Source organism: Megalobrama amblycephala, linkage group LG24, assembly GCF_018812025.1.
Source record: "Megalobrama amblycephala isolate DHTTF-2021 linkage group LG24, ASM1881202v1, whole genome shotgun sequence".
NCBI lineage: Eukaryota > Metazoa > Chordata > Actinopteri > Cypriniformes > Xenocyprididae > Megalobrama > Megalobrama amblycephala.
Genome location: NC_063067.1, coordinates 21030892 through 21055894, shown reverse-complemented (window position 1 = coordinate 21055894; position 25003 = coordinate 21030892). Strand labels below are relative to the sequence as shown.

The 25003-nt window shown below is 37.6% G+C and overlaps 1 protein-coding gene across 4 annotated transcripts; it reads left to right on the top strand.

The window, feature by feature from the left end:
* The first annotated feature begins 1233 nt into the window (after positions 1-1233).
* Positions 1234-24384, top strand: ttll10 (tubulin tyrosine ligase-like family, member 10). Of its 4 annotated transcripts, none has more exons than XM_048178714.1 (12): positions 1234-1508; positions 15159-15481; positions 16868-16967; positions 17522-17640; positions 17721-17841; positions 18019-18095; positions 18220-18406; positions 19535-19706; positions 19802-19942; positions 20389-20505; positions 23024-23117; positions 23348-24384. In XM_048178714.1, exons 2-12 carry the CDS (start codon positions 15295-15297, stop codon positions 24001-24003), a joined length of 1971 nt encoding a protein of 656 aa, XP_048034671.1. In that variant the 5' UTR covers positions 1234-1508; positions 15159-15294; the 3' UTR covers positions 24004-24384. The 4 variants fall into 4 exon arrangements, with proteins under 4 accessions (XP_048034671.1, XP_048034670.1, XP_048034672.1 ...); XM_048178713.1 differs by lacking the exon at positions 1234-1508 and adding an exon at positions 14596-14769; XM_048178715.1 differs by lacking the exon at positions 1234-1508 and adding an exon at positions 14596-14769 and having other exon boundaries at positions 15102-15481.
* Positions 24385-25003: the final 619 nt, after the last annotated feature.

Genomic DNA, 25003 nt, shown 5'->3' with positions numbered 1-25003 from the left:
TGCGAGTTATAAAGTCAGAATTCTAAGATCTAAAAAAAGTCAGAATTTTGAGATATAAACTCGCAATTGTGAGGGGAAAAAGTCCAAATTGAACGTTTTTATCACGCAAATCTGACTTTATAACTTGCAATTGTGTTTATTTCTCCCAATTATGACTTTATAAAACGCAATTGTAACTAACTATCGCACAACATGAAAACAGTTGTGGATCATCCAGGTAGTGACAGACAGTTAAGATTTAAGGGTATGTGCATTTTTGAAAGGGGCCATTTTAGGGGCCATCTAAAATACTTTTCGGATGTAACTGTAATTTAATTACCACCTTTTTAAAATGTAACTGTAATGAAATACAGTCACTTAAATTTTTTTTAAATACATTACTAATTTACATGTATTTCATTACTCCCCAAACCTGTATATAACATCATGATAGGTAGGTGTGTTTGTCCATGTAGTTTTTAGTAATAATTGATTGTACAATTGATTAACTCTTTCATAGGGAGCATTTCAAAGTGGTAAATACTATGAATTCTCACAACAATAGGTTCAATATTTGCCCGTTTTGATATCTTCTCCTGACTTTCGTTGACATTTGTCAGACATAGGATTAGTATCAAGTCAGTCTGCATTGTTTAAATTAATCCCGCTATTACATTGGGCCCCAGCGTATCGTCTGGCCCACCAGCCTGCAGGAGACGAGGATTAGAGCAGATGCCTCAAGGCCTGATGACACACAGTCACAAGCCTGAGTTTACCTGTGTCCCCTCGGCTCATATCTAACTCCCTGTTAGTCTGTTTTTTATAACTGAGGTTACAGTTCAGATGGGTGTGGGAATACGAACAGGGCAAAGGTTAGTTGCTGCTTGGTTTTACCCTTTCTGGTTGTAGAGGCTGTCAACTTACATTTTTGTATCAGTGGGTGAGGAAGAAATTCTAAGTCTGTTTCAGAATAAACATGAATGGACCATTTCTGTTGAAATAGGAAAAGAAGGTGCAATCACGCAAAGAGAGATGACATCATAAACATACACAAAGCAGGTTGGGCGGGGGCAGGTGGTTGGAGAGGGCCCTCCGGGGCGGGACTGACCTATCATGGAGTTTGGGACACACCTGCAAGCGCTAGAGGCTAAGGAGATTGGCTGCGGCATGAAAATTACACCTGTGGGGGTGGAGGGGGCCTGTTACATGTAAAGCAAGCTCTTTACAAATTCTGTCTCTCTTCTCAAAGAGGTTAAACAGGTAGCATCACCTCGAGCTCCCGGCAAAGAGCGTCTTCGTTGAGACAAAGACTCACCTGCCTTGCTTCTCTGTTAGTTTCTACGCCCAGCGCCGTGTTGGGAATCTGGTTTCCCGCCTCAAGATGGTCTTCTTCCTGGCTTTCGGGTTGCAAAAATCTTAAAGGGCGTCGTTCGGTTGAAGAGAGAAGAGAAGGACATGCTTGTGAAGTGGCGTAACTGACGAAGTGTGGTGTCTCTCGTATCTAGTGGATCATGGCGAGGACGCAACGGGTAACTTTTTTTTAAAACTTAAATGATTTATATCTGTCTTTTTGTATTGCGTGGATTGCTTGAGTTTATGTTTGCGATCGTTGTCCCCACCCTTAGTTTTGTTCCTGTTTGCTAACAGACCATGTCATGGTAGCCACATAGTGGTATTTACAATTTGTACAGTACAAAGTAAAGAACTCGTAAGTGACACGGAACAGGAAGGGGGACGTTTTTCAGTTGGTTGGGGAGCTCATAATCTGTATTAAATTCCAATCCATTTAAACAGAAAGAAAAAGGGAACACAATAGACACAAACCGTCATTCCTTGACTGGATAGACCAGTTTGGGCAGGTAGAGGCAAACCGCCAGACTTGTCAAAGGGGATAAAGAGGGGGCACTCTCTACTTTTGCTGAAAATACAGCTTTGGAAGTACGCTCAGTAATATCTAATCGCTGACAAAAAAGGCCTACAGCAAAGTGTTGTAGATAAAGAGAGGGGTTTCTAATTATTAAAAAACGTTTTTACATTTTTTTAAAGCTTTTGATAGAGATAAACGAATAAGAATAGCAGCATTTAGTTTGTATTTTCATCAAAATAAGTGTGTAAAGATTAATTGTATTTGCTCTTCCAATTGCTTGTAATAAGGCTTGTCTTTGCGTGTCTTTTTTTGGCATGATTTCAGAGGAAGCGAGACAATGATTGCTGTTTTGTCAGCTTCTGATGCGAAAAGCAAACAAGTGCCTATTAGCTTATACGCACTAAGCTGTCGTCTGCTCTTTTATCCTTCTTTTTTGATAGTCACGATCGCTGCTTTAGATTAATAATAAGTCCTGTATTGACACGACACAGTCTTGATATCGTTTCTAAAGGCAGGCTTATGTTGTTCAGTCATTTAATTTTTGCTGATAAATGCATTTTAAAAGAGCTTGTCTGCAGTGGAAAGAAAATGTCGGCTAGGCAGCACAATGGATGCACAGTGAGGTGGAGGGTTTTGATTGGTGGGTGGAAGAAAATGAGTCTGTTTCATTCCCTCATCTGAATGAGTCATTTGTCACAGTTCTATAACCCAGCCAGAGCATTATGAGAGTTAAGCTCTCCCCGGGACAATGTGGAAAGGTAACAGATCTCCATGTTTGGAGGCCGATGAAGCCTTTATCACAGAGCCGTTAGTGCTGGAAGCGGGCAGCGGTTCTTGCCATAGTGTTTGTTCCTCCGTGTGAGGGAAGAAAATGGCGTATTAATTACCGCGCGAGGGTGAGAGGTCACGGAAGTGCGGCACATTGAACTTGTGTACTTAAGAGCAGCAATCTGCCACAGTGCACATTCAGTATTTTCATGGGATGCAATCTATTAGCAGGTGTGCATCTTTTTTTAGACATTTTTGAAGATGTCAGATGACATTTTTACAACTTTTTATAGAACATGGTTAGCATAATTATGCTGAAAAATTAAAAAGGGTTCTCTGGAAATTCTGGATGACAAGGAAAAATATCACCTATACCACATGCAAATGACCCTCATCCACTTCCTATTCCCATTCAAAATTTAAAAATAAAAAAATTTGAGCAAGGAAACATACTAGTTTTGCATAATCTCATGGAGAATTTCCCTTTTCATAAATCAGAAAAGAGAATTTATCTACTACATATTTCTCTATTTACTTGCAAACAGTAGGAAACAACACGTCCATTTAAACCTGAAGTGCAATTAGAGTCGTCGGAGCGAGGCCCGTCTTTAAGTAAGGTTTAGGGTTTCCTAGTCTTTGTTCTTCACAAACTATTGATTAAGGCCAAGCCTAGTTTACCCCTCAGGTTGTCCATTTCAGCATGGAGTCACATTCCAACCAGGAGGGCAGGGTTACCTGATCACACCTCACTCTCAACCCAGAGACCAGTGCAGACAGCCAGGAAAGGTTAAACCTGCACCTCACGGCAGCTGAAATGTGAGGGAAAGATAGAGAAAAACAGAACAGGGGACACCTATTCTACCAGGAGGACATTGACGATAGACGAGAACCCTCAAGTATGTGCTTAAACGTTTTCTGCTTCTGACTTTTTCCTCTTTTCCCTCTCTCTCTCTTCTTCTCTTCCTCTTTCTTTCTTTCTCAGAAGGCCTGCTGCACTGGTTTATAATGCTGATGATTAACCAAATAGAGGCTGCGGTCTGGGAGAGCAGGTCTGCTTGGGCTTTTCATTTCATGGGTCCTGACTGAGCAAGAGGAAGCTGAAACCTTTTCAGGCACCTGCTGGAAATTTGAGATTTTTTTTGTCTTTCTTTTCCCCCTTACTTGCTTTTTGTGTTACTTTACCAGGGTCCCTTTCACGACGGTAAGGTTACAGGCACTCTCTCTCTCTACCCTTAAGTTTGCACTAGCTCTCTTTCTATCTTTCCCTCCCATTCTGCTCCCCCTCATGCTCTTCTCATTTCTCATTTTCTCACGAGATCTACAAATTCACTTCTTTGTTACAATTATCTAACACTTTTTTGCTTTGTGGAAATTGTTTTGAATAATTAGCATGATTTTGTGTTTGTTTTTCTCCTTTAACGGTTGTAATGAAGTATTTGAGTAGAATAATCGTGACAGCTACTACTTCACAATCATGCAAAAGTGCTTTTAGGTCTAGAATACTTTTATTTTATCGTTAAAATCAGATAAGTCATTCATTTTTCCACCGCTTTCCAATATTTAGCCGTTATGCTAACATTTGTGACAGAAAACGTGACTATCAGTATGCTAAAGATGGAGTTTCTCAATTTATGCGCTACAGACGTTACTCAGTAAACAGGAAGTGTCTAGATCGACCTTCTCAATGCCGAATTTGGTAGCAGGTCAGTCCGGAACAACATTCCAGCTTGCTGTTATCACTACACATTAGCTATAGTCAACCCTTCCCACACTCGCTGTAATTCTGTTTCTCTCATGCTTAACAAGACAACGAGGGTTTTAGGTTTGTATCATGCACTGTGAGGATGAGCGAATCTTTCGACGCCACCCAGTAAGGCCTTTGTTGCTTTCAGCGCAAAGGGGGTTGGGTTTGGGGGGCGCCATTTAGCAGAAATGCACATTACATTGTTAAAGCGAACAGCCCTCCCAGCCTGGCCATGATGTCAAACCAGACCAGTCAGAACAGGTTTGGGCAATTATTAACTGTCTTAGTGGCCCACTCTGCACTTCAGCTGCAGTTTTCAGATGAACAAAGCCATGCGCCATACTAGCTCTACCTGTTTTTGAGCAGGTTATTTTGCTGGCATATCCCTTTGTCTGAGACAGTTGACTGAGTCAGAGCTGTTATCAAGCCATGTTGATACTAAATGTAGTTTCTGTGGTTGACTCCCCAAATTATGCCGTTACAATCCGATGTTAAACACACGAAGACTTGGTTGCTTATAATACAGTGTTTTGGAGTGTTTTTGATGATGGCATTTCACCAGACTGAGATGTTTTCCACTTGTTTGGATTGATTTGGGTAGTCTTCTCCATCTTACGAGGCAGCATTGGATTTCATAACTTTCTCTAATACTGCCTGGTAATGATGATGATGGCTGTCCACGAACTTCAGATCCAGAACTTTCTCTATCAGCATCCTGGAAATAATAACCCTCATCGCTGGCGCTTAGCAGCCATCTTACCGGACAGTGCTGGACTGTGTATCTGTTTTCTAACACTGTCTGGTAACGATGTTTGTTGGGTGACCTTATTACTTCAAGGGGAAGTCCTCATGTTAGTTCATATCCAGTCATTCAAGTGAGAATATAATAATGCTAGTGTACATGCAATTTAATATACATGTGCTTGTATGTGACATGATGAAGCTACACAGGGAAAGGCTGCATTATTGTCATGGTAGCAGTTCTTATCACTATGTTTGACAGCACTTGTTTTGTCTTTATCTCTACTGTTGGGATGAGAAAGCCACATGAGGGCTTGTGTTTGTTTGACAGTTTGCTTAATGCGCTTAGGCCATGTTTCCACAGAAACCATAACGGCCTCTCTGCACTTCCTGGTGTGGTCTTAATATGAACTACACTGTCTTAGAAAATGCCTTTTATGAGTGAAATATACACATTTTTAGGCACTATTCAATATACTAATTGTTTTCCCACTATTACAATTACAACTTTAGAAGCAACGCTCAAAGGTAAAGTATCAGCAGTTAGAAAGTTCAAAATGTTTCATAAAGAGACAACTCTTTGGATGAAAAGCCTTTAGAAATTATATAAGAATTGACTCGAGGGGCTTCGTTTCATTCATGTCCTTGTCCCATTTTGTGTTTCAGACGTCTGAACCGCACCCAGCCTTAGTTAAAGAATACCAGTCGGTTGACTGTTAAACCAGACCTGCTGAAAGTTTCGTAGTCCCCTCCCCCTCTTATGTTGAGTGTGGCTTTTGTGATAGCAGGCGAGCCGTGATTGGTCCAGCTCGTTTTACCTGCGTGGCACATCCTGCAACTGACACATGAGCTCAGCATAACCCTCCCGATAAAAATAGACTTAATGACATCCTCAACTCCTCCTCTTCCCATTCCCCCTCTCCTTCTTTTATCCCTGACTATATATTTTCCCACAGAAAGTCATCTTGGCAAATGTCCATGTTAAACATGTCATTCAGTGGTAGAGTATCTTTATGATAGCATGCGTTTAATACCATTTTTATGAGGAGCTTTACTTTGAGTACTTTAATTGACATTACAGGGAAATTTTCTGTACACGTGAACTGTAATGACCTTTGCCACTTGTAAACATAGAACAAAAAGTTCATTATGCTTTTAAACATGATGGTTGGGCAGAAGCAATGGTCGTATAGTTGATGAAGTACTTGAATGTTTGTTTAAGGTGGGTGAATTGACTCGCAAATACTGAACCACACCCATATTTGCTTGTATGGGGTACTTTTTTTATTCTTCACTTATGTATGTATGAAATGAACTCGTTTGTCAATCACCATCCCCCCTTCTTTTGTGTTTTCATTGCCCATATTTACATAACTACATCATCTACAATAGGTCCCTTTTGAAATCCAAGCAGGTTGGCTTGTAAATTCAAACCTGTTTGAATGTTTGTTCTGAACAAAATTATTTTATAGCAGAAGCCAAAGTGAGCACTTTATCTGTATGTTTTATATTCTATTTTTACTTTGTAAGTTAACATCATTTCCTCTTTATTAGGTGTCACAGAGCCAGGCCTGTTGATAGACGTCTTACCAGACATGGTTAGATCTAATAATTTGTGTCTAATACTGTCTGGTAATGCCGTCCATCACATGCTAATGTCATCTTTCCCCGTCTCAATGGTCCTCTTGAAAGAATAACTTCAGTGTGCTTGATATAAGGATGTGGAAAATCTGTCATTTTCCTATCTACATATGCAAATTAAGCTCCTGTCATGGTAACTTTTATCAAGAAGCATGAAGAGTTTCGTCGTTATGATGCAAACCTGAGCTATAACGCCCAACAGTCTTCACATATGTTATTAATGGGCCATATTTTCATATGTATTTAATTTTATAAGAAACTGTGAATCCTACACTGGAAGACTGGTATTTTGCAATTCTCTTCCATGTGTTATGAGTCAAAGTTTCTGCAATAAACCTGCAAGTAAAGTCATTTGGCCTTGGCAAGAAAGATATCTTGGACATAAACTTGTATGTATGTTTTATGTTTTTGCTCAGTGTATGTAGATGTTTCATGCGATTACATCATAATTCTTCTAATGCATACTCTAAACTGAGACTGTAGATGTAGGCTAGTATCCATATTAAAACACAGAGTGTAATCGGGGCTAAGAAAAAAGCTAGATCAGAAATTACGAAATGATTTTTGTCACTTGCTGATTACCCAACACAACGATCCTCCAGTGTTACCATGGTAACTAAATTCCACATGGAAAAAAGCTCACAGTATTCACTTTGTAACAGTATGTTGACTAGTTTCTTTCCAACTGATTTGCAAATATGTGAAATGGGAACAAAAGGGAAAACTGCATCAATTGTAATGTGTTGAAAGGTACAGAAATAATGAAAACGGTTCAGACTTCAATTGAGTGTGTCTGAGACATTTCTTTCGATTCTATCAGGGCAGTCAGGCATGTTTTCAGCGGTCAGGTAAGGTGTATGTTAATGGCTGTCAGTAAATCTGGGTCTGGCTCTGCTGCTGGCTTGGTCATTGTGTTCATGTGACTCCTCAGTGGGTCGACCGGAATGCCTGGCCTCAGAGCAAAGCAAGATCCAGTTACATGTGAACAGAGCTCCTTTTTAACTACCTCAATTTGCCCTGTTCTGCCAGGACCTCATTGTGTTGCTGTGGAAAGCACACTGCCAGTGAGGCCCCTGTCGTACCGAGGTGCAAGGACACCAGGACAATGATATGTAAAAGAGCTTTTTACCTTTATGCACTATGTACTCAAACGCAAACTACTGTGAATGGACATATGAATGATTCCTTGAAGTTCAAATGTAAAAACACACAATGGCTCAATAAAGTTCAGATACAAAACCAACACAATGGCCCTTTATTTACCATTTCTGTTATCTCTGAAATATTAGTCTGTCACAGAGGGTTTTGTCTGCTGCTATAATGCGGCATTTGGCACCCAACTTTTTTATGACATAGCAAATGAATCTCTTTTGTCATCGGTTAGTCTAAAGGCCCATTAAGGACGATAGCTATAATGATAACAAAAAAGATGTAGTTCTAAAAATCATTGACCGTTCACAAAGACCCACCCTCTTTAGTTACTGTTGCTACATCCGACAAGCCATGCCGCTCTTGTGCCACAAAAATACATCTCGGAGCAAAGAGAACACTGACAACACGTCGACAGACAAGACAGTCTGTTTTTAGACAGTTTTGTCATTTTAATGAAATTTAAACTATAAATACCATTTTGTGTCTCTTTAATATGTCATGACAGATCGCTATAGTGCCTCAGTTCAAGTGGTTCGTGAACCGATCATCTCTTCCTACTAATTCATTTATAGCATCAAATAAACATGAATGAACATCATAAGGAATGTTGTTTCAACTGCGGAAAGATGTCAGTACACACCATTTTTCAAGTTTAAGTCCACCAACGTTAATCTACTAACTCCTCTGAGTGCTTTGTCGGACAAAATGGTGGATTCGGCATTATGATTGGTTAGATCGCCTGTCAATCAAACCCCGGCGAAGGGTCAAATAAAGAATTAAATTGTTCTTTTAAAAATAGCTGAGTCCACACCACAATTATAACGATAATGTCACAGAGAAACGATATCATTGGAATCACTTCATTGACAGCCAATCAGAATCCATCCTGCTTTAAAGAGTTTGAGCATTTAAAGCGGCAGACGACAAAACCGCAGCGCGTGCTCAGAATAAACAGAACAATATCGTGCGTTGGTGTGGACGCTAATATTGTTATCATTATCTTTACAGTTATTGTTTTTGGTGTGAATGGGCCTTACATCTCTTTTGTAATCAGGTAGTAGGCTAATAGAGCAACTAAAAAAAAATAACCTTTTTGTTCATTTTCTGAATGTACTTTTATAAACATACAGCCATTTTTTTATGTTTTTTGAAGTCTCTTATGCTTGCCAAGGCTGTATGTATTTGATCAAAATATAGTACTTTTGTGAAATATTGTGAAATAGTAGTACAATTTAAAATAAATATTTTCTATTATAATATACTATTTAATGTAATTTATTCCTGTGATGGCAAAGTTGAATTTTCAGCAGCCATTACTCAAGTGTCACATGACCCTTCAGAAATCATTATAAGAAGCTGATTTGGTGTTTTAGAAACATTTCTTATTATTATCAATGTTGAAAACAGTTGTTAATGTTAACAGTTGTTAATAAATTTCCAGAGTAATTGCATTTTTGTGAAGTCAAGTGGGTTCAGGGAGTGATCCTGTTGAGTGCAATACATAAGTATAATTTATAGTTAATGGATGAGATACATCCAGACAGGATCTAAAACAATGCCAAGTGCTCAGGTGACTCATTCTATTAGAATTCATTTTTTAAAAGTAGTTTCCCTATCACGCAAGTGAAAGTTACAGCTGCAGTGCCATTAGTTCTATAGTATAGTAACCAATAATTGGTACTTGGATAATCAAGTAAAGAAATGTGACCAATTAATGTTTGAACATTAATATAAAAATGGCGAAATTGAAAACCAATAAAATGTTTTTGAACGTTTCAAATGCATCAAGTGAAGACGGCAGGAGCGCCTGTCATCGCGTGACATCACAAGAGAATTCCACATTGCCGGAAACACTGGAGAATTCCAGCACTGGTCTGTGCATGCTCAGATGTAGCCAAACTAGATTCCAACCAACAGAGGGTGAGGTTAACCTAGGATTGCTAATGAAGTGGAACAGGCTGTCAAGATGAACACGTGTTTAAACGGCTGTGACATACCTTCAGGTGGATAAGTAGTAGTCACACCGATAGGGAACTCCCCGATTAGTTTGCAAAGGGTTTTTACCACAACCCTAACCACACATTCTGAATTATTAAGATCATTCTGTCAACTTTAAGAAAAGCCTTGGATTTATCACCAGTCTTTGTTTTAGTTTGTTATACATCTGGCTTCTGTAGACTACTGTTGAATCTTAGCTCTGTGCTTTTGTAAGATTAAACTTTGGGCCTTTTTCCTGCGTTTCTTATTTCATAAATGCTGCTCCTTGTACAAAATAACAGCTTTACCCCTCATTTGCTAATACAGCAGTTCATCAAGTTCTGATGACTGAGAAACAAGGAATTGTTGGCATAGCATGATGACTTCATTCTTTCACCAACTGTTAAAGGCATGAAAATGCATTGTTTCTCCTATCCACTCCCCCACACTCAATTGTGTCTCAGTTATGGTGAGTTTGAGAAGACAAAAGAACATACTTGTAGAAGCGCATGTTGTTTTACTACATGCTCATAAACTCTTCAGTACTTCCTGGTTTGTGGAAAAGATGAGGACCATCCTCCAAAAACTGACGTACAGATACAGTCTCTCTCTCTCTTTCTCTCTCACATACACACACACACACACACACACACACACACATAATCATAAGCAGATGGTGAGCCAGGGGAGTTACATGGCTGTAAAACAAACCTGTTTTCTTTGTCCACCTACACAGCGCTCTGTACACAGCGTCTATCAGATTGCAGCCTACTGGCAAGGTGTGGCTGAAACCAGCAATGTACTAACATACATCTCATGATATGAAGCCACAGCATTAAGAGCTTGTAGTAGCCTCAAGTAAAAGAGACAATCCAACACAAATTCATGTGACCTAAAATGCAATGTTTTTTCTTAACACAATTGTTTTGTTTGTATAATATTTTAACATTATAAAATTAATATTTTTATTCATTGACCCTTATAATATAGACTACCTTATTTTTATGCTGGGATGAGCACTTATTCTGCTAAAAACTAAAATAAAATAATTGATATTATGTATATTACACATATTCTTGAAATGGGTGGTTTACAGGGAGTGCAGAATTATTAGGCAAGTTGATTTTCTGATCATATTTTTTTTCCAAGCACATTTTACCAATTCCAATCCACATCAATCTTAATATCTAATATTAATATTGTTTTTAATCATTTATAAGTGATATATAATTGTTCATGAAGGCTGGAAATGAAAAATGCCTTATATTCAGGTGTGCAGAATTATTAGGCAGGTTTTCTTTTACAGGCAAAATGAGCCAAAAAAGAGATTTAACTCAGACTGAAAAGTCAGAAATTATTAAATACTCATGAGAAGGACGCAATACTAATTCAATACTAGAAATTGCAAAGTTAAAGCATGACTAATGGACAGAAAAATGCTCATTGGGTCAGCGGGGTCAAACAAAAACAGGTGGAAAAGAAAAGACACATGTTAACTGCAAAATAATTCAGAATTAAGGTGAAGAATAAAGTGTGAAACAATCAGGAACCCTTTAGTCTCCAGCAACACCATTTTCCAGAACTGCAACCTACCTGGAGTCTCCAGAAGTGCAAGGTGTCAGGATCTCAGAGACTTACGTTAGCTAAAGAATCCTAAAAAATAACCCACTCTTAATAAGAATCACAAGCTGAAGTGTTATAAAATACATGAAGACTGGGTTTTTATAGGCCTTATAGACAGACAGCTTGAGAGTGACTCTTGAAGGACCAGCACCACATCCTCTTGTACCACTGTTTGAAGAATTTATCTTCCAGAATCTGGCAGTAAGGTGTGGGAGTTCACTTTTAGTCCATCTCTTATCCTGAAATGTCCGTCTTGCAGAGATGGACTAAAACTGATCTTCCAAAACTTACTGCCAGATTCTGGAAGATGAATTCTTCAAACAGTGGTACAAGAGATTGTGGTGCTGGTCCTTCAGGAGTCACTCTCAAGCTGTCTGTCTATAAGGCCTATAAAAACCCAGTCTTCATGTATTTTATAACACTTCAGCTTGAGATTCTTATTAAGAGTGGATCATTTTTTAGGATTCTTTACCTTCGTAAAGTCTCTGAGATCCTGACACCTTGCACTTCTGGAGACTCCAGGTAGATTACAGTTCTGGAAAATGGTGGCGCTGGAGACTAAAGGGTTCCTGATTGTTTTACACTTAATTCTTCACCTTAATTCTTAATTATTTTGCAGTTAACATGTGTCTTTTCTTTTCCACCTGTTTTTGTTTGACCCCGCTGACCCAATGAGCATTTTGCTGTCCCTTGGTCATGCTTTAACTTTGCAATTTCTAGTATTGCATTAGTATTGCGTCCTTCTCATAAGTATTTAATAACTTTTGACTTTTCAGTCTGAGTTAAATCTCTTTTTTGGCTCATTTTGCCTGTAAAAGAAAACCTGCCTAATAATTCTGCACACCTGAATATAAGGCATTTTTCATTTCCAGCCTTCATGAACAATTATATATCACTTATAAATGATTAAAAACAATATTAATAGTAGTTATTAAGATTGATGTGGATTGGAATTGGTAAAATGTGCTTGGAAAAAAAATATGATCAGAAAATCAACTTGCCTAATAATTCTGCACTCCCTGTAGGATCAGTTCTTTGTCTCCATGAATTCTTACTCGGTGAGCAAGACCAGAAACTACTGGGATTGTGTGGAAGCTGGTTTAAGAGGAGGAACGCTAAATGAGTGTCAGGAGTGGGATTACAGCTAACTGCCACTGGTGTCTGGGTGTGTCTTCCAGAGTCGGTTGTTATGAAGAGCAGTAATTTTCACACTTTCTAGGAGACACCCTGAAATTTAGGATATGTGGGAACTCACTAGCACCTCTGAATCTAAAACATGAAATCTGCATCCGCATGATGTAAATATATAAACTGAGGTTCAAATCTAAACCTGGAAATAAACTGACAGTTTTAGAAGCAGGCAGGGCTTAGATTAAGCTAGGACTAGGACTTAGTTCAATTAGGACATTTAAATAGCTTTTATAAAGATGCATCTTGAGACAAAACAATGGCACTGACATATTTTAAGATATGTCAGTACAAGTTGTTTTCCGTTAAAACTGCTCAAACAGTGCATTTTAGTCTGGGACTAGGCTTAAAAGTAATAGTTCACTTCAGAATTAAAATTTCCTGATTATTTACTCTCCCCCATTTCATCTAAAGCCAGGGACACACCTAACGATTAGCTGAAACATTCTAAGACTGAACTGAACACACATACCGATTGTTTCCTTCGACTGGAGCCGATTTATATACTCACACATGGAATTTGAACACCGACTGTAATCGCGGACTGAACGCAACTAGCTCTGACTGGACGCGTTTGAGCGCGATCAGTCATAAGTATCAATTTACATTTATAATCGGCCTTACAATCGTTAAGTGTGTGCGCGACTTAAGATGTTTATGTCTTTCTTTCTTCAGTCGAAAAGAAATTATGGTTTTTGAGGAAAACATTCCAGGATTTTTCTTCATATAGTGGACTTCAACAGGGTTCAACAGGTTGAAGGTCCAAATTGCAGTTTCAATGCAGCTTCAAAGGGCTCTACACAATCCCACCTGAGGAATAAGGGTCTTATCTAGCGAAACGATCTGTCATTTTCTAAAAAAAATAAAGTTCAGTCCAGTTCGGACTTTCAACCCATTGGTAGCCGTTGAATTCCACTATATGGAGAAATCCTGGAATGTTTTCCTCAAAAACTTAATTTCTTTTCAACTGAAGAAAGAAAGACATAAACATCTTGAATGACATTGGGGTGAGTAAATTATCAGGAAATTGTAATTCTGAAGTGAGCTAATCCTTTAAACCTTGTCTGTGAAACCGGGCATATAACATTTTAAACTAAATAACTTACAAAATTACAAAGAAAAATGTCCATCTCATTGCAAATCAGTTAAGTAAATTAAGATCATCTGAAATTCATGTATTATACCAATGTATTTGCAATGTAAAAACTATTTTAAACTACAAAAAGTTAAAGAGATGCATTATAGTACTGGACTCAGACTTGACTATGTGCAAATACAGATCAAATACTTGTTGTCTCATGCAACACAATATGGTTACACACAATTAGAATGTGAATAAGACCTATGAAGGTCTGTTTAGCGTCTATCTTTCTTATTAAGGTAACTGCATAGAGACAGGTGTGTTTGGGCTTGATATTTATTGAGGTTTTGTTCTTTGTTTGATGTTTTACCTTTGTGTTATGTTCATGACAACACAATCCTGAAAAACATAAAGAGATAGATAGGCCTCTATATAAGCCGAGCAATTAAAACCATTGTCTAAGATCATTTTATGGGACATTTTGAAATGAGGATATTTCGTGTTATAGAATAACATGAGATGTAATTTGTTTTGTGTTAACCAACATTATTAGCTCTAATTTCCAAATGTCTAATATGTTTTTACACCTAACTGAACACAATAGCTTAAAAGAGATAAAACAAACGGCATCAGTGCACACCATTCATTGTGGTTGAAAATGCATTCTCATATTACTGTAATGCCTAAGCAGTAATCTGTAAGACAATTAATAATGAATGGTGTTAGGTTGGAAACACTGAGAATCATTTCCTGGAGTGATTCTTTTGTTCTGAGATTCTAGCCTCTAGTAGAAGCTGTTGCTAAGACACCCAGGTAACCTAGGTAACAAGCAGTTGTTTACATTGGCCTGGCTAGTTTAGTCAGCATTGAGTTAGCATGCTCCAAAAGTCTTTTAAGTACATGGACTGAAAAAACAATATTTGACTGCCATGTCATACAATCACGTCCAGTTTAGATGTTCCAAATGGAGACAGCAACTTTTTAAAAGAGAAACTGAACAAAATCTGTGTAAGTTTAATAAAAAATGTATTTACTAAATTCACAGTAGTTGCTAAGCTAATCTATAATGCTAAGCTAAAATATTTAAGCACTTTCCCTTGGTTAAATAGTATTTAATGTGTCTTAAAAGATGTCTTTATTTTTTCAGCATCTTTATGTGTTAAAAAATCCATAAAAATGAATGTATTGTTTTGCTAAAACAGGCTAAGTGTGTTACAGCTCAAATCAAACTCCTGTTTCAAGGTTATTTTCTCAAGCAATTCCAGTGACCAATAAATACCAAGTTGAAATGTATCCATGCATATCTGATGTTGCTGTTTTCTGGATCACTGGCTCTACAGAGGTCAGTCGGGCACCGCTGGGCAGTTCTACTGGAAAATCCTTTTTCTTCTCCATAGATCTTGGCTGGTTGGGGGGAGTGACTGTGATGTCATCTGAGAGCTGGGTTGAGCCCCGTCAGCACAGAGAAGAGCCAGGTGCCGGACAGAGACAGGACAGGACACACAGCATGTCCGAGGAGTCGCACAGCAGACGATGAGCGGTCAGGACCAATCAGACGAGGATGAGAAGGGCAGCCCGCTGAATGCTGGGGTTGAGGTTGTGGTGCTACAACATGTGAATGGAGCTGAAATGCAGAAGGAGAAAAACAAGGACATAAGGGGGAGAAGACGGGCCACTCAGAAGATACACAGAGCAAAACATCCAGATGCAGCCCTGCCAGGTGTGTAAGAGTATTAGTGTTGTTTTTGATGGGGAGACACTCAGATTCAGATTCTGTACTGTAGTTTGTTTCATTACTAACTGTAGATGTCAGTGTACTATTAGCAGTCAGCCGTGATTCATTTATTCAGTGAGCAAATGTTGTCTATTAATAAGAGGATACAGTGAGTAATATCTGACTGATCTCAACATGGCTGCCCCCATGAGGCGACAAACTCCACATGAAAGAAAAATGCTTTTAGGGTTACTGATATGACTGTAATCTTTTAAATAAATACATTATAAGTATTATTCATTTTCTTTTTATCTATAACTTGTTTAATAAGGAAAACATACTGAGTGCTCCTATAAAACACTTTTTAACTGTAACTTGTAATAGTATATATGGTCTTATAATTAATATTTGCAATAATTATAATATTAATAGGCTAATAAGTATAAAACATATTTATTATTAATAATATTTCTTAAAATAATTATTATTATTTAAACAAAATGGTTCTGCTTGAGATCAATGGAAAAGAATTAATACTTCGGTTTAATAATTTACATAAAAACAACTGTCGGTAATTTTAATATACTGTAGTATTGTAGGTAGTATTGATACATTTTGAAACACATCCAATTAAAAATGCCATAGTATTACTGATGAGTCTTTTAAACAAATACATTTTAAGCAGTTCATTTCATTATATCTACTACTTATTTAATGAGTGAAAGATTAACTAACACAGTATTTACCATTATTTGAATTATTATTATATATTATACATGAATGGATCTATCAAAATACTTTTTTTAATTTAAGGATTTATAATAATAATGCCAAAGATATATATATATATATATATATATATATATATATATATATATATATATATATATATATATATATATATATATATATATTTGGCATTATTATTATTATACAAATAAATTAAAAATTAAATTAAAAAAGTATCTTGATAGATCCATTCATGAATAAACAATATTTTGTTTTGAAATGTATATAAAAATATAAAAAGGCCACAGTAATTGTAGAATGACTGATGTTAATCAGTATTCTGTAAAATGGCTCAGTGCCAGCAAACAAACTAGACAACATGATACAGGGTTAAGTCTAGTCAGGCGTGCACTCGCGGGTCAGGAAGAGGAGGTGAGATTAATTAAACACTTTGTCGGATCAGGTGTCTCCCACTAGTTCAACTCTGATCCGCCTCCAGTCGACGCACCTTATGACACTCATGATTCTTACAAGGGTCGTTACCAATTTTTCAACAAACTTACATCTCAATATATAATGTAAAATATAGTCCATGTAATATTTTTATCTATTTAGAAGTGAAGTTCACTTACATTGTATTTCTTTGTATATGTAATTGTTCAGTGAGCATCTCATTTGTTGAGAGGGACAGAGACAAGCGGCCTGAAGATCCACGAGGCCCCGGACCCTTCTTTTACTTTGGGGGAAACAATGGAGCCTCCATGTGAGTGAATAAAAGCTCTTTGACCAAGGTGTTTGGATGGGATATTTTTTGATAGATTTTTTTCCATGTTATTGTATAGTGCGTGATTTGTAATGTGTTATACGTGATTTGCAGAAATCAATTCAAATTGACTAAAATGAAGTGCAGTTTTGGTGTTTGTCTTGGTCTTTCTTTGGCCTTTAGCCTGGAGTAGGTCCTTGAGAAGCCTACAACCATATAATCAATATATAGACATACCAGTGGCTTATAATAAATAAAGAAACGCGCAGATTTGCAACTTCAAACCGTTTTTTTTTTTTTTTAGAAAACCCCTTTCAAACATGATATCTTGCACTGTAAAAAGAATTGTTGGTTTAACTTAAAAAAGTAAGTTACCTGGTTGCCTTAAGTTAATTGAAATTAAAAATTTGAGTTAATACAATGAAAGCGATTGGTTTAATCAAGAGAACCTCAAAATATTATGTTAGCTAAACTACATTAATTATCTAAGTTGATTCGACAAAAGAAAAAAGTGATTAATAATTATTTACAGTGTGGTTTGATCTGATATTCAGAGTTGTTTCATATTGTGAGGGTCGAGGCTGGCAGCGCATATATGACAAGACCAGGACGGACTACAAGCTCAAGTGGTGTGAAACTAAATCACCTGCTACCTACAACAGCTTCAAAGCAGGTGATCTACATTTCATTACGTCAAGATCAAAGCAATCATGAACAAAACATTCTACACTTTCTCTGTTTATTTCCTTACAGGTGGCCAGTTGCTTTACCAGATACCCAATAATAATGTCCTGACCACTAAGATTGGCCTTCTGAACAGCCTACGGGAGTATGACAGGGTCAGCAGCAAGGTTAACTATGGATGTGGAAACAGGTTAAAAATGAAAATATTTTTGATAGTACCAGAGTTACACAAATCTTTGATAGCATTATCAGAATATCAGTCATATTTACTTTACTATGTATTACCACTGATATATTCTTTTTTTCTTTTCTTTTCTTTTTTAAAAAAAAATCTAACTGCCGCATCCACATTCAAAAAATGTTGCAGGAGGATGAAGCTGGAGGACTTTTTTCCTGTCACTTTCCGTATGGATATGAAGGATGAGAGAGATGCTTACTTTAAAGGCAAGACTACATTTTATATAGATACAGACAGAAACAGTAGATAATGATATACTGTTGAAACCATATCTTCAGTACTTAATCATCAGTGAAAGTCTAATTAATGTAAAATTGATGTGGCCTTTAGGAATATGCACTGATAAATCCGGCATGTGGATCTGCAAGCCGACAGGCCTTAATCAGGGTCGTGGTATTTTTCTACTGCGGACGCCAGAAGACATCACAGCATTCAGAGAACGACTGCAGAACACAATAGAGAAGCAGTCCAACAGGAGGTCCCCTTTCAATACGCCACAAGCTCTGATTGTTCAACGGTAAGTAAAGCTGACAATTTTAAAAGATCACATGTTCTAATTATATGTAATCATGCTGTGAATCATGGCCTCAGTGTCCTATAATCCTGATAAAATTCATGGTCAACGCCACAGGCATCTACATTTTAATTTTTTCATTCAGAAATCAGTGAACATTACAAAATACAGTAGTTGTGCCACAGAGTAAGCTAACATGCATCTTCTACTCTGCAGGGAGGCAGTGATCAGGGCTAGTTTCTATCATGCTAGCTCAGCAAAACTGCAAAAACTTTTCTTTTATTATTGAGGTTGTTTCTATGGCCCACTATACGTAAGCCGTCCGCCATCTTGGAACTCTTGAAGCCGGTCCGTGAACATTTCGAGAGCAAGTTGACTGAGCGTCTGCAACCGTAGTTACACACATATGAATGTATATATCTGTAATAGACTTCAGCAGGTGATTTTGCTAAACTAACACAATACAAGATAAAAGCGATATTCAGACTTTGACATATGTCAGTCACTAAGCGTGGCAAACAAACAGCATCTGCCTTTTACGGTTTCTCCTGAACCAAAACGAGTTTATGATGCATTCACACCATGTTGTTACTGTAATTTAGAGACGGCAATCAGTGACGTTTTTCTCCTCAGACTCCGCATTTTTGCGTTTATATGTCAACACTATCAATGGCAAAATGAATCTGCAGCAGTCAGGTGGTACAACTAGAGCTCTGAAAGTTGTTTACGACGTTCATTATTATTGAAATGTAAAGTGCTTTGAGACATGAGGTAATTTAACGCCTTCTCTCGTGACGCTTTGCAGACTCTGCTGTCTGCGTTCATGTCTTTTGGTGAAGGCGTGGCTTTGGAGAGAAGACAAGGGTGGGATCTTATGCTTTCAAAGCTAGCTTGCTATTGCTAGCCTCTCCAAAATTGCCTAAATCTCAGCTGAGGCTGCGTAATGCTGTGGCATCTTGATAAACTCAATGATTTACTGTGAGAGATGACATGTTGACTGTCTGGAGCAGTCGAAAAATGACATCTATACGTATACATATCTATGATTAGAACAGCATGTCGAGCAATTCGTTGAAACATTACCTTAATCAGTACAAATTAATTTTTCTATGCTCTTCTGATTATTTTAAGGTACATCCAGAACCCTTTGCTACTAAAAGGGCGGAAATTTGATGTGCGGTCATACTTTCTAATTGCTTGCACCTCGCCATACATGGTGTTTTTTCGCCATGGTTATGTCCGATTGACATGTAACCTTTATGACCCCAACTCTGACAATATCACAGCCCACTTGACCAATCAAGTAAGAAAATGTGTATATTTTAAAGCCTAATTAATGTTAATATCTATATGCTTGTTTTTAGGCTATAAGATACTACAATTTGTCCTTTGTTGCAGTACATGCAGAAGAAAAATCCTCTCTACAGCCTGCTAAAAGAGGAAACCGTTTGGTCCATGGAGCGTTTCAATACATACATTAATGAGACATACATGCTGTCAAAGGGTCTGCCCAAAGATTGGGCTCTGGGTCCTTTCGCAGTGAGTTTGATATTTTACACACATCATAGAGGCAATATCCTCAAAATATTTTTAAAGATTTATATAATAAGTGATAATCCAAAAGATGAATTGAGAATGTCTGTTAACCTGTTTTAGTAGGAAGGTCTCCATGTATCTTTTAAAGTAATGACTGCATGTAAATTTATTCAAACTACTTGAAATGATGCAGATGTCCCGTTGTCATGGTAACAATGGTTTTGGAAGTATGTGAAATATTAAAAGGGAAGCTCATCAAATGTATTGAGAAGGATTAAACTGAATAGGAAAATAAAGATGTGTTAAATTAAAGGCAGTATTTTATCTTCGAGCTCGAAACAAACATATTTTTGACAGGCGAATATGAATTCTAAAACAGAGGAACAATATTTCATTTGAGATTTCAGTAACTAAACTGCGTCCTAATTAAATGTTTTGTCATTCTGCAGAAACGGATGCAACATATCATCACGCAGTGCTTTCAAGCTGTCAAAGCCAAGCTGGACTGCAAACTTGGTTACTTTGACCTAATTGGCTGTGACTTCTTGATTGATGAGGATTTCAAGGTGAGACACAAAAGAGTGTTAATAGGGACTTCAAGAATGGGAATGTGTATGTGTGTGTGTGTGTGTGTGTGTGTGTGAAGCCTGACAGGCTTAACGGAGTCAGACACAGGAGATTAGTTTTAGAATTATCCACCGAATGTGCTAAGACGCATTACAAACATAAAGTCTTTATTTATCTCTTCTATAATCTAATCCTCTTTAGTTTCTTCAAGACAATTATGATACAGTTTTCTAATGTTGGCATGATTCTCTGGAACCTTGATGTTCAGAGGCCAGTTGTCCCCCTATGGAGCATCCTAAATTCAATCCCTGCCAAGCAGTTGCCAGGCAACCCGTGTACTGTCAGCGTAAACATGCGTTCCCCAGGCCAGGCACATAGTGGTCTCCAGGTTACCAGATCATTATGGATTCACACATAACAACCACCAACATTTATATCGGAAGATATTACACTGCATACTTATAAAACTATAACAGTATCTTAAAAGTCGTGCCTCAGTGAGATGTGTACATGTGTTTCACACTCAGTGTCTGTGTGTTATCTTGTCATATGTTTACACTGTTTCCTCTGCACTGACCACAAAAAAAAATGTTTGATGTACTGTACATATTTGTGGAACACAAGATGCAAAGTGCTACTAGGTTATAAAGTCTGTTTCTCTATGCTTTTTGGATGTGGGACAATTGAACTTGTAAAAAACCTATGGGGCTGCACATATTTGTGGTTTAGGTGAAATAGATTATTGTAAAATAAATAGAGCAATTTGAGTAGGGTAAGACTGCCATCTATTGGTGAAAGTGTGTCTCAGAACGTAAACTGTTATGTGTTGTAGGTTTTGTTGGTACTCATAAGGGAAAAGGGTGACTATAGATGTAAATCATTTTCTTTTTTTACTAGATGTGATTTCTCTTTATTTTATTGCATTATATCCATGCATAGTTATTTATATCATTTTCAGAATTACCTATTGGCATTACACACACACACATATATATCTTCTGCTCACCATGGCTGGATTTATTTGATCCATCAAATACAGAAAAAACAGGAATATATTTTTACAATTTAAAATAAATGTTTTCTATTTGAATATATTTTAAAATGTAATTTATTCAAGTGATCAAAGCTGAATTTTCAGCAGCCTTTACTTCAGTCTTCAGTGTCACATGATCCTTTAGAAATCATTCTATGTTCTAATATGCTGATTTGATACTCAAGAAACATTTCTTATTATTAATGTTGAAAAGAGTTGTGTACAATTTTTTTTTAGGATTCTTTGATGAATATAAAGTTCAAAAGAACACCATTATCCTGAAATAGTAATCTTTTTTTTATTTTTATTTTTTTTTATGTAAAGCTATTTCACAATATTACTGTTTTTGCTGTACTTTGGATCAAATAAATGCAGCCATGGTGAGCAGAAGAGACTAAATATATATACACTGCTCAAAAAAATTAAAGGAACACTTTGAAAACACATCAGATCTCAATGGTGAAAAATATCATGCTGGATTGGATATCTATACTGATATGGACTGGGTAATGTGATAGGAATGAAAGGATTCCACATTGTTTGATGGAAATGAAACCGATGAGGCTTGGCATTGTCGTGCACCAGGAGGAACCCAGGACCCACGGCACCAGCGTAGGTCGGTCCAAGGATTTCATCCTGATACCTAATGGCAGTCAGTGTGTCATTGTCTAGCCTGTAGAGGTCTGTGCGTCCCTCCATGGATATGCCTCCCCAGACCATCACTGACCCACCACCAAACCGGTCATGCTGAACGATGTTACAGGCAAGCATAACGTTCTCCATGGCTTCTCCGTACCATTTCACGTATGTCACATGTGCTCAGGGTGAACCTGCTCTCATTTGCGAAAAGCACAGGGCGCCAGTGGTGGACCTGCCAATTCTGGTGTTCAATGGCAAATGCCAATCGAGCTCCACGGTGTCGGGCAGTGAGCACAGGGCCCACTAGAGGATGTCAGGCCTCAGGCCATCCTCATGAAGTCTTTTTCTGATTGTTTGGTCAGAGACATTCACACCAGTGGCTTGCTGGAGGTCATTTTGTAGGACTCTGGGAGTGCTCATCCTCTTCCTCCTTGCACAAAGGAGCAGATACCAGTCCTGTTGATGGGTCTTGCCTGCTGACCTTCTACAGCTCTGCAACCTCTGTAGGGTCAAGGTATCGCCTCATGCTACCAGTAGTGACACTGAACCTAGCCAAATGCAAAACTAGTGAAAAAGTCAGAAAAGATGAATAGGGAAAAAAATGTCAGTGGCCTCCACCTGTAAAACCATTCCTGTTTTTGGGGTTGTCTCATTGTTGACCATCTAGTGCACCTGTTGTTAATTTCATTAACACCAAAGCAGCTGAAACTGATGAACAGCTTCCTCTATTCTCGCTTAACTATAAAATGTTTTCATTGCAGAATTATGGTCACTTTAAGAAAAGAGTTTGTTTTATCTTTGTAACCTGAGATCTCACTTGATTGTGATGTGCTTGTTTTGGGCAGGTCTGGTTGCTAGAGATGAACTGTAACCCTGCCCTGCATACTAACTGTGAAGTACTGAAAGATGTAATTCCACGGACAGTCACTGAGACACTTGGTGAGCTAAATGCATGAAATTTAACACATACATAATATTCAGACAGTTTAAACCACATTTAGATCAATTATGTACAAAAAATGCGTTTTAAAATGCAATGCATCAACAGTGTCAAATTTCATTCCATTCTAAATGAGTTTGTTAAAGTAATGCATATGTGTGAAAGCTGTGAAAATGTATTGCTTGTGATGATACATGATAAAAAAAGGTGTGACATCCTTTCATTTCAGACCTTTCTTTGGAAATCTTTAATAAGTCTTGTTGTGGGCTGAAACTGCTGCCACTAAACAATCAAAGAGAGTTTCTGTTGTTGTATGGTGGTGAGACTGCAGCCATAACCAAACAGAGACACAAAACCACCGGGTCCTTCTCGACCCTCCACCCAAAGAGCAGCTCCACCCACAGTAACACAGACAAAACTGTTGCCATCGAAACACAAACAGGGAAATCAACTAATAGGGGCAGCAAGTGTTCTGAAACACTTGCCAAATTTCCTTTCCCTTCCACCGCCATCCACTCTTCCTCTGTTTTGTCCAATACCAGCCCACCTTCACAGCAGCCTGTGGAGTTACCAATGAAACATTCAGCAGTAGCAGCTTTATCCCAGAAGCCTCTGACATCCAAAGCTCAAGAAACAAATCAGCCTCGACCACATCAGCCCAGACCTGTCCGTGCACGTGTGGAGTTGCAGCTCAGCAAGTGCACCTGGCAGCAACCTGCAGTGGTATCCAACCTCAACGTGCCTCCACAACCGGTGAGAAGTGCTATCAGGTCATTGTCTACACCAGCCCTGAGCAAAGGCTTAAACCCCACACAAAGACTTGGAGCTCAAGGCCGCCAGACAGACAAAACGATGCAAATGAGCGGCAACCTAAAGATGCCCTAGATTCATTTGGCTGAGCCGTACTTCCCCCACACTGTGGGGACAGAAAAGAAAGAGACCAAAGAAAAGGAAGATGATGGGTGACTGCACTTTTAAATCAAAACAGTTATTATAAGGGCTTCTTCTCAGAATAATTAGCATTTGCTTCTGCTAATGACTAATGTTGTTCCTCATCACCAGAAGCATCATTCTCATTTAAACTGATGCTCCTGCTGATTTTGTTTTTAATTTTATTTTTTACATGTCACCTATTTATTTATCATACATCATCTATCCTGCCTCATGCCACTCAAAACTCTGTGGAAAGCAAAGTGAGTTAACTTATTAAAATGTCAAAGCTACTCTTTTCCATACAATGAAAATGCATGGTGAATACTGACTAAAGTCTGTGTAACTGCTTTATTTATTATATATACCTTGCCTTTCAAAAGTTTGGGTTGGAAAAAAAAACGTAAATATTATTGGTAGAAGTCTCCTATGCTCACCAAGGCTGCATTTATTTTTTTATTTATAATAAAAACCAGTAAAAAACAGTAATATTGTAAAAGATTGTAAAATATTATTACATTTTATATATATATATATATATATATATATATATATATATATATATATATATATATATATATATATATATACATACAGGTGCTGGTCATATAATTAGAATATCGTGAAAAAGTTCATTTTTTTATTTTAAATTATTTAAAAAAATGAAACTTTCATTTATACTAGATTCCCTACATGTAAAGTAAAACATTTCAAAAGTTTTTGTTTTTTAATTTGTTGATTAGAGCGTACAGCTAATGAAAGTCCAAAATACAGTATCTCAAAATATTAGAATATTTACATTTGAGTTTCATTAAATGACCATCCCTACAGTATAAATTCTGGGTATCTCTTGTTCTTTGAAACCACACTAATGGGGAAGACTGCTGACATGGCAGTGGTCCAGGAGACAATCATTGACAGCCTCCACAAAGAGAGTAAGTCACAGATGGTCATT